This window comes from Megalobrama amblycephala, linkage group LG21, assembly GCF_018812025.1.
Source record: "Megalobrama amblycephala isolate DHTTF-2021 linkage group LG21, ASM1881202v1, whole genome shotgun sequence".
Taxonomy (NCBI): domain Eukaryota; kingdom Metazoa; phylum Chordata; class Actinopteri; order Cypriniformes; family Xenocyprididae; genus Megalobrama; species Megalobrama amblycephala.
This window is the reverse complement of record NC_063064.1, coordinates 20,936,852-20,953,577: the sequence shown is the minus strand read 5'-3', so window position 1 is coordinate 20,953,577 and position 16,726 is coordinate 20,936,852. Positions and strand designations below refer to the sequence as shown.

General features: G+C 35.9%; 1 protein-coding gene across 2 annotated transcripts in view; it reads right to left on the bottom strand.

Annotated features, from left to right (window-relative positions):
- syt6b (synaptotagmin VIb) overlaps window positions 1-16,726 on the bottom strand; it is a 62,191-nt gene that overhangs the window by 28,742 nt on the left and 16,723 nt on the right. Inside the window, exon 2 of one of the 2 annotated variants that reach the window (XM_048171755.1) lies at window positions 12,351-12,550. In XM_048171755.1, coding sequence (XP_048027712.1) covers window positions 12,351-12,510 — 160 coding nt within the window. In that variant the 5' untranslated portion in view covers window positions 12,511-12,550. Of the gene's footprint in view, window positions 1-12,350; window positions 15,637-16,726 lie in introns of those variants that run through there. The other variant, XM_048171753.1, reaches the window with a different exon arrangement.

Here is a 16,726-nt window from a genome sequence, read left to right as displayed (position 1 = left end):
TTTCATGCCTTTTGCACAACATTGCACCATTTCATGCTTTTCATCTTCAGAAAGTTCATTCTTCCTCTCCATATTGCATGAGAACTGTGAATTGCTTAATAATGTGGAACAACCTCTAAGTAGGGTTTCCATAGATCTGGCAAATTATTTTGTCTGAGATTGATACCAGTTATCTAAAAAGACATGGATAAATAAACAAACAAACATTTTCTTAGAAAAACTAAAATCTGAATGTTTATTCTACTGAAATCTTACTGATATGTCAATTGCATAATAATTTGGAACGCAGTGTATACCTTTCAGCATTCATAGTGCCTTCCAAAACATGCAAGTATGCACTTATGCACCCCATACCATCAGAGATGCTGACTTTTGAACTGAATGCTGATAACACGCTGGAAGGTCTCCCTCCTCTGTAGCCCGGAGGACATGGCGTCTGTGATTTCCAACACAAATGTCAAATTTGGACTTGTCTGAACATAGAACACTTTTCCACTTTAAAACAGTCCATTTTAAATGAGCCTTGGCCCACAGGACATGACAGCGCTTCTGGACCATGTTTACATATGGCTTCCTTTTGCATGATAGAGTTTTAGTTGGCATCTGCAGATGGCACGGCGGATTGTGTTTACTGACAGTGGTTTCTGGAAGTATTCCTGGGCCCATTTAGTAATGTCATAGACACAATCATGCCGATGAGTGATGCAGTGTCGCCTGAGGGACCGAAGACCACGGGCATCCAATAAAGGTCTTTTAAGCACAGAGATTTCTCCAGTTTCTCTGAATCTTTTGATGATGTTATGCACTGTATGGTGAGATTTGCAAAGCCTTTGCAGTTTGACATTGGGGAACATTGTTTTCCACAATCTTTTTACGTACTCTTTCACAGATTGGAGAGCCTCTGCCCATTTTTACTTCTGAAAGGCTCTCTAAGATATCCCTTTTATAGCTAATCATGTTACAGACCTGATATCAGTTAACTTAATTAGTTGCTAGATGTTCTCCCAGCTGAATCTTTTCAAAATTTCCTGCGTTTTCAGCCATTTGTTGCCCCCGTGCCAACTTTTTTCAGACCTGTATCAGGCATCAAATTTGAAATGAGCTCACTTAGTAGATAAAACTGTAAAATTTAAACATTTAAACTATGTTCTATTGTGAATAAAATATTGGCTCATGTGATTTGAAAGTCTTTTATTTTTCATTTAATTCAAATTTAAAAAATGTTCCAACTTTTCCGGAATTCGGGTTGTATATATATATATATATATATATATATATATATATATATATATAATATTATATCAAATAGATTTGATTTGATAGCATTCCAAAGCATAAATCACTCACTTTAAGTTGAAGCACATAGTATACATCATTCATTGCCAAGCAGTTTTGCAAGCCCATGCATTGCACTAAATATTGAAAATATAGTTGAATTTCTTTTTGTTGAGAGGTTTGGCACTGAGAGGCAGAATCAGAATCCACCTCTACTCGCAGGGCTTGTCAACGACTGCATACATGGCTTGTTAACTTCAGCCCATGCCACTGAACGGAGAACAGATTTAACACAATAAGGGATGAAATGTCACAGTCACCCCATAACAGGCAGACCCTGGAAATTAGATTTTAGAAATGAGTCCATTTAGATGTTGGTCTCTGTCTAAACCCCCTGAATCCTCTCCATGTCCCGCTACAGGGCGGCCTGTGATTCAATTTTCTTTTGTTATAGTCAGGGCCATTTTCAGTCGCCTTCCTTTTTTGCTCGCTCTCATCTTTTGAGATGGTCACAGCTTAAATGTCTTGATTCCTAGAACTGATGCACATGGAGATGGACATCAGAGATCAATATCCTTTGCAATGCCTAAACAATTTTGACACAAAAGGGCTTCCATTATCTTATTCTCAATGACCTCAACCTGTTTATGCAGTGAATGGATTTTAGTAATGTAGCATTTATGGGATAGCTTTCTAAAAAATGTAAATTCATTCATTATTTACTTACTCTCACGTCATTCCAAATAACAAATTGTGAATTTTTGAAGAATATCATGGCTGCTCTTTCAATAAAATGAAAAAATTCCATCAACTACAAAATGACAACAACCACACCATAAAAGTGTCATAAAAGTGGTCCATACAACTTGTACGCTATATGAAGCCATCAAATGCATTAGTGTAAGTAGCATGCTGAAATTTAAGTCATCATTTGCTTAAAATCAATCGCCTGACGTGCTTATAAAAGTACATAATAAAAATAGAGATATCTGTTGTGAACAAATTATTCTCTTGAGTCAGATCTGTTGATCCACTTCACAAAATCAGCCTGATTTATCAGTCGACACAGCGATCCTATCGCAGTTAACAGCCCGGAGTGGAAGATTAAGTGAAAAACAACTTAAATTTAATTTCTTTTCACACAAAGCTGTTTGGATTATAGCCAATATGTCATATATAATTATTAATGATCATTTTATAGTTCTTTTGCATCCTTTTTGAAGCTTAAAATCTACTGAAGATCAATAAGAATTTTTATTTCTGGAATATCACTGTATAGTTAAATGAGCTTTTTCTGAGTTCTGACACATTCGGTCTGATGCCAGTGTGATATTGTGAAGTTGAGAGACAAGGTTGAACTGCTGAATTTGTTCTCACAATTACTTTTCTAGAACATTGGCTGTCTGCATGTATAAATTCACATTATTCATACCTAAGATAATGGCACTGCCAAACTCCAGACAGATTTCACTATTATAAGAATAAGCCAGAGGAGTACCTGGAAACCATGCTTGAGTAAAAGTACAGATACCTTACAGCAAAAATGGCTCAATTACAAGATACAAGTCATCAATTCCAATACAACTTGAGCAAAAGTCTTAGAGTTTAACTCCGGTTTAAACATAAAAGGCTGAACAGTTTTTGACTTTTTCAGTGAGTCTGCATGAGTTAATCGGCACTGCTAACTTGAGCTCTTGAAACTCCGCCCTCTTCTTGAGAGCAGCAGCTCATTTGCATTTAAAGGGACACACAAAAACTGAGTGTTTTTGCTCACCCTCAAAAAGTGACAAATTTAACAGGCCATAAAAAATGATCTGTGGGGTCTTTTGAGCTAAAACTTCTCTTAAGTATTTCATTTATACTGAATGTAGGCTCAAAGATGCACTAGTCCTCAACACCAAAGAGACATGCCATGAAAATAAGAAAAAAAAATCTAAAATCAAAATAAAACTGAACACTTCAAAACTGCAATAAATCAAGGTCGACACGACAACCTTTTAAATGTCTACAAACACTCAAGTCTCAGTTAAAGGATTAGTTCACTTTTAAATAAACTTTTCCTGATAATTTACTCACCCCCATGTCATCCAAGATGTCCATGTCTTTCTTTCTTCAGTCGAAAAGAAATTAAAGTTTTTGATGAAAACATTCCAGGATTTTTCTCCTTATAGTAGACTTGAATGGGCACCAAACAATTGAGGGTCAAAATTAGTTTCACTGCAACTTCAAATTGTTCAAAACGATCCCAGATGAGAGATAAGGGTCTTATCCAGTAAAACCATTGCTCATTTTCTAAAAAAAATTGAAAATTATATAAGTTTTAACCACAAATGCTCATCTTGAACTAGCTCTCTTCTTCTTCTTCTTCTTCTTCTTCTTCTCTATTTGAATTCCAGCAGTGTAGACGCTGCTAAGTGTATTACTGCCCTCCACAGGCCAAAGTTTGAACTCATTTTTATATGCAATATGCTAGTTCAATAGTATATAACAATTAGTTCAAACTTTGACCTGTGGAGGGCAGTAATACACTTAGTGGAATTCAAATAGAGAAGAAGAAGAGAGCTAGTTGAAGTTGAGCATTTAAGGTTAAAACTTAAATAATTTTCAATTTTTTTCAGAAAATGAGTGATGGTTTCACTAGATAAGACCCTTATTTCTCATCTGGGATCGTGTTGAACAATTTGAAGCTGCAGTGAAACTAATTTTGACCTTCAACTGTTTGGTGCCCATTCAAGTCTACTATAAGGAGAATAATCCTGGAATGTTTTCATCGAAAACCTTAATTTCTTTTCGACTGAAGAAAGAAAGACACAGACATCTTGGATGACATGGGGGCAGGGCTGGACTGGGACAAAAAAATGGCCCTGGCATTTTTGCTCAGACCGGCCCACCACAATCGGTCGGACACCACCCACCAGAGTATTACAATTAATTGGTAGAGTTATTAAAAATACACTTAGTAAGAGTAGGATTTCTAGATGGACAATGTGCTCCATGTTATACAAGCTAGTTAACCCTTAGAACGTGAATGTAGAATACTGATAATTCTATAAAGAATTTTTTTTTTTTTTTTCAATGAAACAGACAGCAGAAAAACTATAATTTACAATTACAAATATACTTTGTTTTAAAGAGCACAAACCCCTGTTTAAGTGTCAAACATTTACCTCTCATTGTTTAGATACTCCCCATTAAAAACAATGAAAAAGAAAACTATACTACCAAATTACTCACAAAAAACGTCCTAATAAAATGATATTCATGTTATTCACTTGCCATAAACAACCAAGTGTTCATACCAGAGTAATAGGGTACAAGAGCTACAAAACATAACTTTTTAGCTGAAAAGTGAGATCTAGTAGACCATCATCACGACTAACAGCTATAAATAGACACCTATAGTCTCGTTGTGAAATAAACACATAATATTACATTATAATAATAACCTGAATTTTTTTTTTTTTGAAAATCAAATTGCATCATTTCAGGTTTTTCTATGAGAAGGGCCGTTACTGCATAAGTGAACTCTGAAAGCTACAAGGGCACACTGCTAACTACAAAAAACAGTGCAAAATAACTTTTGTTGTGCTATTTGACTTTAGCTGACTAAGTGACCAGTGCAGTAGGTGACAGTCTGACTTTATAATAACGACGACGATTATGTTGTCTTATAATATTCATTCATTTAAGCATCATCGTCGTCGTCGTCGCATCACGAGTCCCTCGCTGTTAATCATGTAACCCTGCTTACCGTTTCTATTATACTCTCCTGCTTACTCTGTCCCTCATTGGCTTCACTGTCAGACACCTGCTGCTCCTCTGCCTTACAGGTGTCTCCTCCATGTTCTTCTATGTTCACCTGTTTTTGCACGTCAGGTACTGTAGGTTTGGAAACTGAAGCTACAGTAACCGCACTAAACATGCCAGTAATTTTTGCACGTTGAGGCATCAACCTCTAAATTTTTTGATTTTTTTGCCCGCAACTTCTCCGCACCCCCTTGCACTTGCGCTTTTGTTTCTCCATCCTCCTAATCCACAGATGTTCTGGCGAAACAGAGGGGACGGGGTGGAGTCTGTTAAGAGATGTAATTGGGCCAGCCCAGTGTGAGTATGGAAAATGAACCAATGGGCCGCTGTCCCTGCTTTATGGGCCGGTCGTTGGCCAATTTTATGTTTATTAAAAAAAATCATATCATATAGCGGCCCCGCCCTCAAGTGCGTCGGCCCACCGGGCATTTGCCCGGTATGCCAGATTACCAGTCCAGGCCTGCATGGGGGTGAGTAAATTATCAGGAAAAGTTTATTTAAAAGTGGACTAATCCTTTAAGCTCATATGCATAAGTAAACCTTCAAAATGTTCTCTTCAAAATAACAAATAATGCTAAGTAAAATTAACTAGCCAATGTCCACTTGCACTGGATGTGCTGTTTTGGCCTCATCACTGGCTGCAGTCATGTCCTCATCTTAAAAATCAAACACCTGCGATTCAACAACTATCTGCTAATGCACTCGCATTCAAGTAAAGTATACATTGACAAGTTTGGGTGAATAAGGGCAAAATGAACAATATATAGTACCTTCACTGCCCTGTAGATGGCGATATCACTTCTTTATAGCAGAAATAAACTGCTGCAGAAAAAGTTAGGTGCCATGCATTACTCATCACAAATGTATTGGAGTAAAGAGATAAAAATGTAGACAAACACAGAGTAAAAGTTGCTAATATCTTTGATATTCAGTAAAACTACAAAGTAGCCAAAAAGATTGCATTTACTTAAATAGGCCTACTTTACACCACTGGAATAAGCTTTGTGCAAGTGAGCGTTCTTAAGTCCAATAAAGAAAAATGACAAAGTAGGTAATTTTGCCTGTGCCTAGTCTACACCTGTTCAGTAATTAACAAAGCCTATAAAGATATGGTCACAAATTAGCTTGGCACACAACACTGGGATTTGCTAAATTATTTAATCAGACCTCACAGGGCTTCACCAGCACACAGGAATTCCCCATTGGGTTACTGAAAATCAACTCCCCCCATAGTGATTTTACACAACACACACAGCCACACAAAACTCCAGCTCTGTCTTGTTCCTTCTTCAGCAGGGAGGAGAATACATAGAGTGTGTATGCTATTTCCCTGCTGGTCTGATGTCTACTTTCTGTTTTATTTATTCATGGCCACATAATGCGGTAGCTGCAGTAGTAAGCCTAGAATGAGCGGCTGGCTCACTGCAGTGGAGCTTAGTGTGCTAAACTACTGTTTAGTGGCTAATAGTAATGTTCTGCTCAGTGTGCTATAGACACAGGAGGAGAGGTGCTACTTTCTAATGCAACCACCATTCTGCATGGTTTCTCTTCATCTTTTTCAACTATAGTGGAAAGAAATGAGGTAACCCCTCCACATGCCCTCTATTGCTCAACCATTATACTCAGTCATATCCCTCTTGTCATGTTTGAAAGGAAATGTAATTGATTTAACCTTGAGGGCTTCTATACAATAGAAATGGGGTGAGAAAGATGGTCATCCATAACATACGCCATCATCGTGTGCTTGAGTGGCATTATATTGATTTTGACCATCTCCTTCCTCAGCACTCTTTTTATACAAGCCGGTCAATAAACTTGTAATGCTTGTTTACAATGAGAATTAATGATGGCTTCAGTGTTTACACTTTGATTCTGACCAAGTATATGGGCATAGGCATAACCAGATTAAGATCTTTTTAACATTTTTAGGTTTTATAAATATTTTCATTTACAAGTCATAACTGAAATGTAAGTGATTTAGATTTTTTTTAGGTCAGTGGATAAATGCATGGAACTGTAGGTAAATATCAAGCATAAGTTGTTAGTCTAGTGATAGCATTATAATTTTTTTGTTTTAAGTTTAATATAATAATAAATAAAGGTGGCAAATGCAATCCAATAATCGCTCTTTCACATTTTAAATAGTCCCACTACTATTGTGTCAAAAATGCTACTTAAAGGGTTAGTTCACCCAAAAATAAAAATTCTGTCATTTATTACTCATCCTCATGTCGTTCCAAACCCATAAGACATCTTCGGAGTTCATCTTCGGAGTTCAACAAGTTCATCTTCGGAACACAAATTAAGACATTTTTGATCAAATCCGATGGCTCAGTGAGGCTTCCATTGACAGAAAGATAACTAACTCTTTCAAATGCCCAGAAAGTTACTAAAGAACAGTTCATGTGACTACAGTAGTTCAACCTTAAAGGTGCCCTAGAATTAAAACTTGGCATAGTTAAATAACAAGAGTTCAGTACATGGAAATGACATACAGTGAGTCTCAAACACTGTTGTTTCCTCCTTCTTATATAAATCTCATTTGTTTAAAAGACCTCCGAAGAACAGGCGAATCTCAACATAACACCGACTGTTACGTAATAGTCGGGGTATACGCCCCCAATATTTGCATATGCCAGCTCATGTTCAAGTATTAGACAAGGGCAGGACGTCTGGATCTGTGCACAGCTGAATCATCAGACTAGGTAAGCAAACAAGGACAACAGAGAAAAAAGGCAGGTGGAGCAATAATAACTGACATGATCCATGATAACATGATATTTGTAAATTGTCTTTCTAAATGTTTCGTTAGCATGTTGCTAATGTACTGTTAAATGTGGTTAAAGTTACCATCGTTTCTTACTGTATTCACGGAGACAAGACTGTCATTATTTTCATTTTTTAAACACTTGCAGTCTGTATAATTCATAAACACAACTTCATTCTTTATAAATCTCTCCAACAGTGTGTAATGTTAGCTTTAGCCACGGAGCACATGTAAACATCCAAATAAATACCATATTTACGCGATTAGACATGCTGCATGACAAACACTTTGTAAAGAACAATTTTAAGGGTTATATTAGCTGTGTGAACTTTTATGCTGTTATAGGCAAGCGCGAGCTCCGTGGGCGGGGAGCACGAGAATTTAAAGGGGCCGCAGCCTAAATCGGCTCATATTTAATGATGCCTCAAAATAGGCAGTTAAAAAAATTAATTAAATAAAATCTATGGGGTATTTTGAGCTGAAACTTCACAGACACATTCAGGGGACACCTTAGACTTATATTACATCTTTTAAAAAGATGTTCTACGGCAGCTTTAATATTATGAAGCGACAAGAATACTTTTTGTGCGCGACTTTAACGACTTTATATGACTTTATTCAACAATATCTAGTGATGGGCGATTTCGAAACACTGCTTCAAATCTTTTGTTTCGAATCAGTGGTTCGGAGCATGTATCAAACTGCCAAAGTCACGCAAACCATAGCAATTTCGAAACGTTTCGAAACACTTATGACATAACGAAGCCTTGTTTACTGAAATCACATGACTTTGGCAGTTTGATACGCACTTTGAACCACTGATTCAAAACAAAAGATTCATAAAGCTTTGAAGCTTCATGAAGCAGTGTTTTGAAATCTCCCATCAGATATTGTTGAATAAAGTCATTATTTTGGGGGGTTTTTGGCACACAAAAAGTATTCTCGTCACTTCATAATATTAAGGTTGAACCACTGTAGTCACATGAACTGTTTTAAATATGTCTTTTGTACCTTTCTCATTGTAGATTCACTCAGTTTATAGCTGAATTTGCAACATTGACACTGCTATTGAACTGATTTGATTCAGCATTGAACTGACTTAAGCTAAATAACAACACTATTGTCTTCTGTAGAGCTGCTTTTAGCTGAAATTAACTAATTAATAATTCAACATAATTGATGAACTTTACAAACTAAACTGAATCAACACTGAACTTACTTGAGCTGAATAATGACACTATTGTCTTCTGCAGAGCTGCTTTACAGAACTTTATTAATGTAAAGCTACTTTGAAACAATCTGTATTGTATATGACTTGACTGGTGTTGTTGCGATGACACTAAACATTAGTGCAGAGTATTTTTTGCACTGTGTTTTGTCTGCATCTGCAAAAAAATACACATGCGAGAACCAAATGATGTTTCGGTCCATAACGACCATGCAAAACATTAAAGATAACAAATTTGGACAGGTAAGACATTCCTTTGTAGTCCATTACACAGATGGCATAAAGTGTTTTTATAAGAGCATGAAGTGTCGTGCAGGCTTGAAAGCATCCAGGCCCGTGTACACATTCTTTGAGTCAAAGTGAAATATATAAAGATACTTTGAACCGTGGGTTGCAAAACCTGAATTATTAAACAAACAGCTTTTTTGTTACGTTTAGATCTGACATCTTTGAAATATTCATTCATGAGAAAACTGAGGCATGACTTCAACACAAGCAACCCATGAATTCCTAATAGAAAATGACGCTCTTTACTACAGTGCAGCTGCAGTAACACATGCTCTTCCACGTCAAGAGATCTATTCGAGAGGGATGTTGGACAATTGCTTCAGATAATTAGCACAAACTGCAGAGCGTTGATCAGTGCCTCCTCTGTTACGTTCTCAGTCCTGCTCTATCATGTTGGGTTTTGGCATTGCACAAGTGCTGCACCACCTGGCTCTCCTGATGCATGACCTTTGCTTTTTGGCAGGCTGGGTGCAGCTCTCGCCATGGGGTTGCGGAGGCCAGCGGTAGTCCTCCATTCATCTAGTATTACTGCCTGTGGACTGCAGGTTCCAGAACCTCCCTCCACTCCTAGTCAAGTCAGCGGGCATCTCCCTTCACACACTCAGCGCTTCCTTCCTAATTAGAGCTCAATCATTATGACTTTATGACATTATGAGCTTTTTTTCTTTTTTTTTTTTTGCTATACCATTACTAATAGAAAAAGTAGTATAGAACGTTGGTTTTGGGATTTTACATTGGACATCAAGTGGCAACCCAAAGCAGTAACAAGTCTAATGGAGGCTGAGACATTTTCTATTGTCTTGTCCAGTTTACATGATGGTTTTCCATGTTTTTCAGGCTGTCTGTGTTGGAAGCTGACTAATTAGGCTAGCTTCTGAGTGTCAAAATATGATTGTATTGGACACATGGTTTTGACATCAGCTTATTTCTTTTAGGATTACTTATTTTGATATGCTAAAAATGAACAAGTATATTATTATAATTTAGATTTTTATAATAATAAAATACAAAGTGCAAAATATTTAAATACTATTTAATAAAATTTTTATATAATTTATTTTTATTTTTTGTATATAATTAATATTTAAATTATAGTATTTAATTATATAAACAATTGTATTACAATTTTAATAATATTATATATAATTAAAGCCTTTATAAATATGTATTTATAAAAATTCTCTTATATTATTTGAATTTTGCTTTGTTTTTTTCCTAATTACATCTTTGACCCACAAGTTGAGAACTACTTGTAACAATATCACATGTAAAATATAGGCAAGTTAGCATTTTATTACAGGCTATACATATATATGTATATATATCACACACACTACAGGGCTGTTGAATACTCGATTCTGATTGGTTGACCAATGTTCTTACAGCCTACAACCGCAAAAGAAATAAAACCCACAACAAAATGTCAAAGCAAATAAATATAGTAAACAATAGGATGAAAACGTCAAATTATTGTCATGGTTTTTGCCACAAAATATGCTTTATTGCAACCTGAAAGCGCATTCTCTCTCTCACTCAAACGTACACACATACAGTATAGTACGGACACACACTCGCACAGAAACGTTTTTTTTTTTCAGCGCTGCTCTGACAAATTAATCAGTAAAATAGTTTAGCAACTTAAAAGCTACATGACATTTCTCACCAGCGAGGTAATAACTGTGCAGTTCTTGATGTAGATAAACGTATAGGTTCGCTGTTAATAGAGACACTGCTGCTATGAGAGACGCACAGACTCAGGTAGGCAAATTCACATTTGCTTATTCTCTCTCTCTCTCAACTGCGTTAATAACTATATCAGCTGTATTATTCTGCTATCAAGGCTCAAGTCTCCCTTAATAGTTCGGAAATGACATTTATGACTGACAAATGTCTTGAAATACAACATTGGAACAGTGTCTTGAGATGCGGTAACCGTAGTATAAGCGGAATAATTGACTCTAGGCCGTTGAATTCTTAAAAAATAATGCACACCCGAGGTGTAACGGCATTACCACCTCTGGTGTGCATTATTTTCTAAGAATTCAACAGACAATCGCCCGTTGTCAATTATTCCTTATACACACACACACACACATATATATATATATATATATATATATATATATATATATATACATACATATATATATATATATATATATACACACACACACACAAATTTAAAGTGACTTCAGAAGTAGTTCAGCAATGTCAGAAGAGCTGACATTAAAGCTCTTCTGTGGCATCAGTGATTCATGTTTATTTGTGGATAACACACAGTGGCATTCACTATCCTTGTGGTCGGGGACATGATGCAGGTCAGGGCCTGCGGTGGTTTATTTGATTTCTCCCGTGACAGAAACTCAGAGTGACAATTAGATTCTGTGTCTTCCTCCATGGCAGTTCGCCAGATGTGGAATTCATCATAATTTGTATTGCTTTAGACATTCCTTTCACCTGCCAACTCAGAGATATCACAGCTTCTTCGATCTTGTGTCCAAAATTCCATTTCATGTCAATTTTAGCTTGTGTGACTGCCGTGAACCTGTAGTCTGGAGCGGTGCTTGTAAGACACTTGCATCCATCTTCCTATGAAGCACATCAATGAAATTTCTCTAACTGAAGCTTAATTGAGCACTTGTCATTAGACAAGAAAAAAGGAGGTGCCACTGTTACAAATGATCTAAATCGCCAATGACTAGCATCCTTAATTTATTGGAGAACAACATCAAACACAAGCAGGCTCATTAGGCAAATAAAAAAGTGCCAGGTAACTAATGGCAATTCATTATTTATACAGAACTTACTTTCAAAAAGTCTGTTAGCTCAGTTTTAAACGGGCAGAAAGTGGGCATATCTAAAAGGTCACGATCCTTTGAAGTCCTACCTCACACTCGTGCATATACGCAGATAAACATAAGCACGTCCCCCACCAACGTCACCCCCAACAAACACGCTTCCCATCAAACACTGCAGGAAACTTACCTGCGCTGGAGATGTTGGGGTTTCCGTTGGTCAGAAGCACAAGGAAATCCTGACAGGTTTCCGAGTCTAGCAGAGGGCTGTCATCCAGGCAGAGGTCAACGATAAGGGCCACTGCCTTCTCACAGAACATGTCCTGGTCCTCAGTGGCGATAGCACTCATTCTGTGAGCCCAGATCCCAACTGTTTTGTCCTTTTAGCATCTAGAATGGAGACAAACAGTAGAAAAATAGATGTAGCTACTTCTAAGTCCCTCTCTGCTACTCTTGGATGTTCACATGTGGGCGAATGGTTGTGTGGGAAAGGGGGCTTAATGAAGCAGTAGTAACCCCGGGTGCTCAGGGAACCAAAGTGCTGCTTCACATTATGTCTAGATCTTCCTCTCAGCTACTGTTCAGGTTTTGGAGATTTTTGTCCCTAAGCCAGCTTTTGTCCACTCCCCTCTCCTTGTTCCTCCCTTCTCTTGTCATTCTTACATCGGATAGGGAAAAGGAGAGCTCCTCCTCCCTTCCACCTCACCTCTCCATTTATTGACCCTGAATTTGCTAGAGGCTTTTTGTTATAGACTACGTTCCCCAGTGTTCAAAGTTTCTATTATTTAGTTTGATGGAGTATCTGCATTCTCCTCTCATGTTCTTGTGAAGGTTTTCCTTGATGTTACAGCCTTGTTGTGGGATCTGAATGTTTTCCAGTAGCTATTGATCATCTGATGAGGCATTTTTTTGTTGAGTAATGGTAAGCAAAATCCCATTTCTTGGGCCCATGCACTCTATCAATATCACAAAATGTGTTAATCTCTCCTTTTCTTACTCTATTAATATAATATCATGGTCAATAGTGCATTTCTGTTTCAGGTAGATATATATCTATCTGTATATCGGAGCTGACTCTTGTCAGTGGATAAAACAGCATAAATGTTGGCAATTAAGTCACACATCCTTTTTACACATTTAATATTTAACTTATATATTCCATTTATATTTAATGTGTAAGTCTTGTATCCCAGTGGCTAAAAATATTGACATAATCATTGTCTGTTAAATTCTGTAATGAGAGTATTTTTATATTTATATTTTTCTGTATCATAGAGTGCATGTGTGTGTGTGTATTATTGGTGTAACAAAATAAAAAAAAAGAAGAAAAAATATAATATTCCTTTCGTTTATGATTTATCATATAATCAATCATATTCTCTTGTTTACTGACTAGACATATCTACGTATAGACAATGCAGAAATAGTTGTAATTATACAACAATTATATTATATTACTGTTCAAAAGTTTGGGGTCAGTAATTTATCTCATATGCTCACCAATGCTGCATTTGAAATATATAGTATTAATATCTTAAAAAAAAAAACAAACAAACAAAAAAAACTATTGAACAACTTATATGGTTTGACCTTCACTGGTCATTCAAGACATTAGGAGCTTTTATTCTGGGGATTGATTCTTGAATTCCTAATGGATAGTTTGTGGATATAAGAAGAACATTCAGCTGCACTTCAAAACTGTAGGCTATCTCAGTTCTTAGAGAAGACAAGATGTGTAGTAAAAATCTGCCTTTATTAAAAATTTACAGAGAGAGTAGAAAGAAGAGTGTAGCAAGGACGTGGCCTCACTGCTGCTCTGCCTAAAACTTTTATGTTTCCATCTACAAAGCTTTTTTTTGCGCATAAAGAACCTGAAGCATTTGTGTTACTAAGAGAGTGCTGAATTGAGAATACATTAAAGAGGGTTTGCTTCTCTCATTCAAAGTCAGTGCATTCAATTGGAAATCTCTATAGGTTGTCACCGAGGATGAGTACTGTTCAAGAAACTATAAAGGCTAAACCATATTGTGTCTCCATGAAATATGACCTGATCTCACAGTGTTCTTGTGCAAGCACAAAAGCTTTTAGATTAAATGTTCCCTCATGTCTTTATTGAGAGGTACAAATTAATTGGTATTTTTGCTTTATCTTTATAATTTGTTGAATGAATGTGATTTAAACGTATATCACCCATTATGCATCTAATCAAATCAAGTAAACTTGGACTGTTTTGAATATTTTATATGAACACAATATACATTTGTAGATTCTGATTAAACATGATTTTAATATGTCAATGTAACTTATTTGCAACTAACTGAATCAAAATGTTTGTATTGTGTTAGTCTAATCAAATATCTATCTTGTTGTTTTAATTAGATTTGTTTTAGATTAAATTGAATTATTCAAATAATTCTACAATGAATGCTTCTTGTTTAGTCCTGTAATTTACATAAAATTCATGATGAGATGTTCTGTGTTGGCGGTCTAGAAGTGATACTGGTTTCATCCAGGGCTGCGTTTCCCAATAGCATTATAAGACTAAATCGATCATAGAACCATTGCCACCAACAGAGCAACAATCAACTTAGTCTTGCGATGCTTTGGGGAAATGCTACCCAGAGCACTACCATAGTGATTACTTTATTATTAAAGTGATATGAATGCTTGTTAGCAGGTCTTCAACCCAAGCACAAGCTCAACACTTCACCACAATGGTAACCCCAAAACTATTATCATAACAGAAACTTTTAAATACCAACATAATAGAACAGTAAACATTAAAAAGTCTCTCCATTTTCACATGTTGTAAAAAATGCTTAAAATAACGCTTCATTTCAACATTTACTCTCCCAGTTCAGCCCCTTTGCAAAGCATGATAGGAAGTAAAAGTCCCGTTTGATTAACTCCTGGTTGCGTTACTTGATTGAAAAGATCAAGTTAAGTCAAAGAGTAATTGTTTCAAGTCAATTTAACATGAAGCAATCACATTTAAACCAGAAACCTGGTACAATGGTGTTGAATCAAAATAAATTGTTTAAATAAAGTGAACAGCATCAAAAATCATTTTTTAATGTACATTTGGCACTGTGACTATGATTTTTTTTAAATAAAGAGAAATGGAAAATGAGAGAGAAAAGTTTGAATAGTGACTCAGGTTTTTATGTAGATTAAAACCCTGGAAATGGATTGAAAATCCTCAACATCAAATGATTTTTCTTGAACTATACTCTTAATAATAAAGATTCCATATACCAGGGGTTTTCAAACCTTTTTATGCTATGAATCTCCAAATATAAACATTTAAACATTGCAAGGAACCCCCTAAATTTTAAAGACGGCAACATATTTTCTTGTATTAAGACCCAATACTGTGAAAAGCAATCTACAGTATATGTAAAATATTATCTGGTAATTAACTTGTATATGGGTCAATGACGTGATGGGTCATTTTTTTGTCAAAAGGCCTTAATAATAATAATAATAAACAAAGATATGACATCCAAAGTATGTAAGGTAGTACAACTAGATCTCTTTTATTGAATCCAAAAGGTTTTAATTATATTTTCCTATATATAAAGGTATTTTAAAGATTTTGAAGTGTCAAAAGGTCATTCGGTTTAACCGTCCAAAGGCCAATACAGCCATTGTAATGTAATTAATGTATATATTCTTTATTCTGGCATGATTTTATAACATCATATATCAACATAGTGCAAAATGGTATTAAAATTATGTGTAGAAGTCGTTGCTTTGTTCTGAGAAAGAATATCTGGAAAAATGTTGTGTAGAACAACTTCTACACATAATCAATTTCATTGATGTCATTCAGCGTAACCAATATAAAGGGACCATTTTGGATCAAGTCATGCGGTCAGTATCATGAGACAGGATGTGACATCATTCAGACACCTGCAAAGGACCACATGGTCGTGAAGCAAAGTAACTAACTCTCTTTTAACTATTTGAAAAATTCATGTTTTCACTTGCTCATACGCATGTCCCGAAACATCAGGTCATTCGGTACAACCGCTTTAAAACATGGAAAATGTTGTAATATTTTAAAAACTTGTACTGAATATAAAAGGTTTGATTGTCCTTTTGCTAGCTAGCTAGCTAGATCTCAGTCTGTTAGCATTGTTTGAAAATATCGTCATTCGGTATAACCAAAAGTGTCATTCGGTAAAACAGAAATTTTGGTTAAACCGAATGGCTTTTTTGGTGACAACTTTTGTCCTTTTTGTTTTAACATTTCACTATCTACTTATAAAACCAGCTACTGTTGCTGTTAGTCTCCATGCAGTCAAAAATATTTTTTGATAGGATGAGAGTTATTTGAAAAGAACTATTTAAGAACCTTTATTTTTGAGGGTGTGATGTGATTCATGGCTCCACAATTATCTCATTTGCCTATTTCCTCCTCCAAACTGAACTGAATCAAACACGGAAATGAGGAAAAGCAATAACACAGTCAAACAATCACAGGCAGAGTGTGAAAACTTTAAGGGGAAAAAAAAAATAGAATGCTTGTTCTGCTCATATTCTTTAATAGGGAGCATCTGCTTG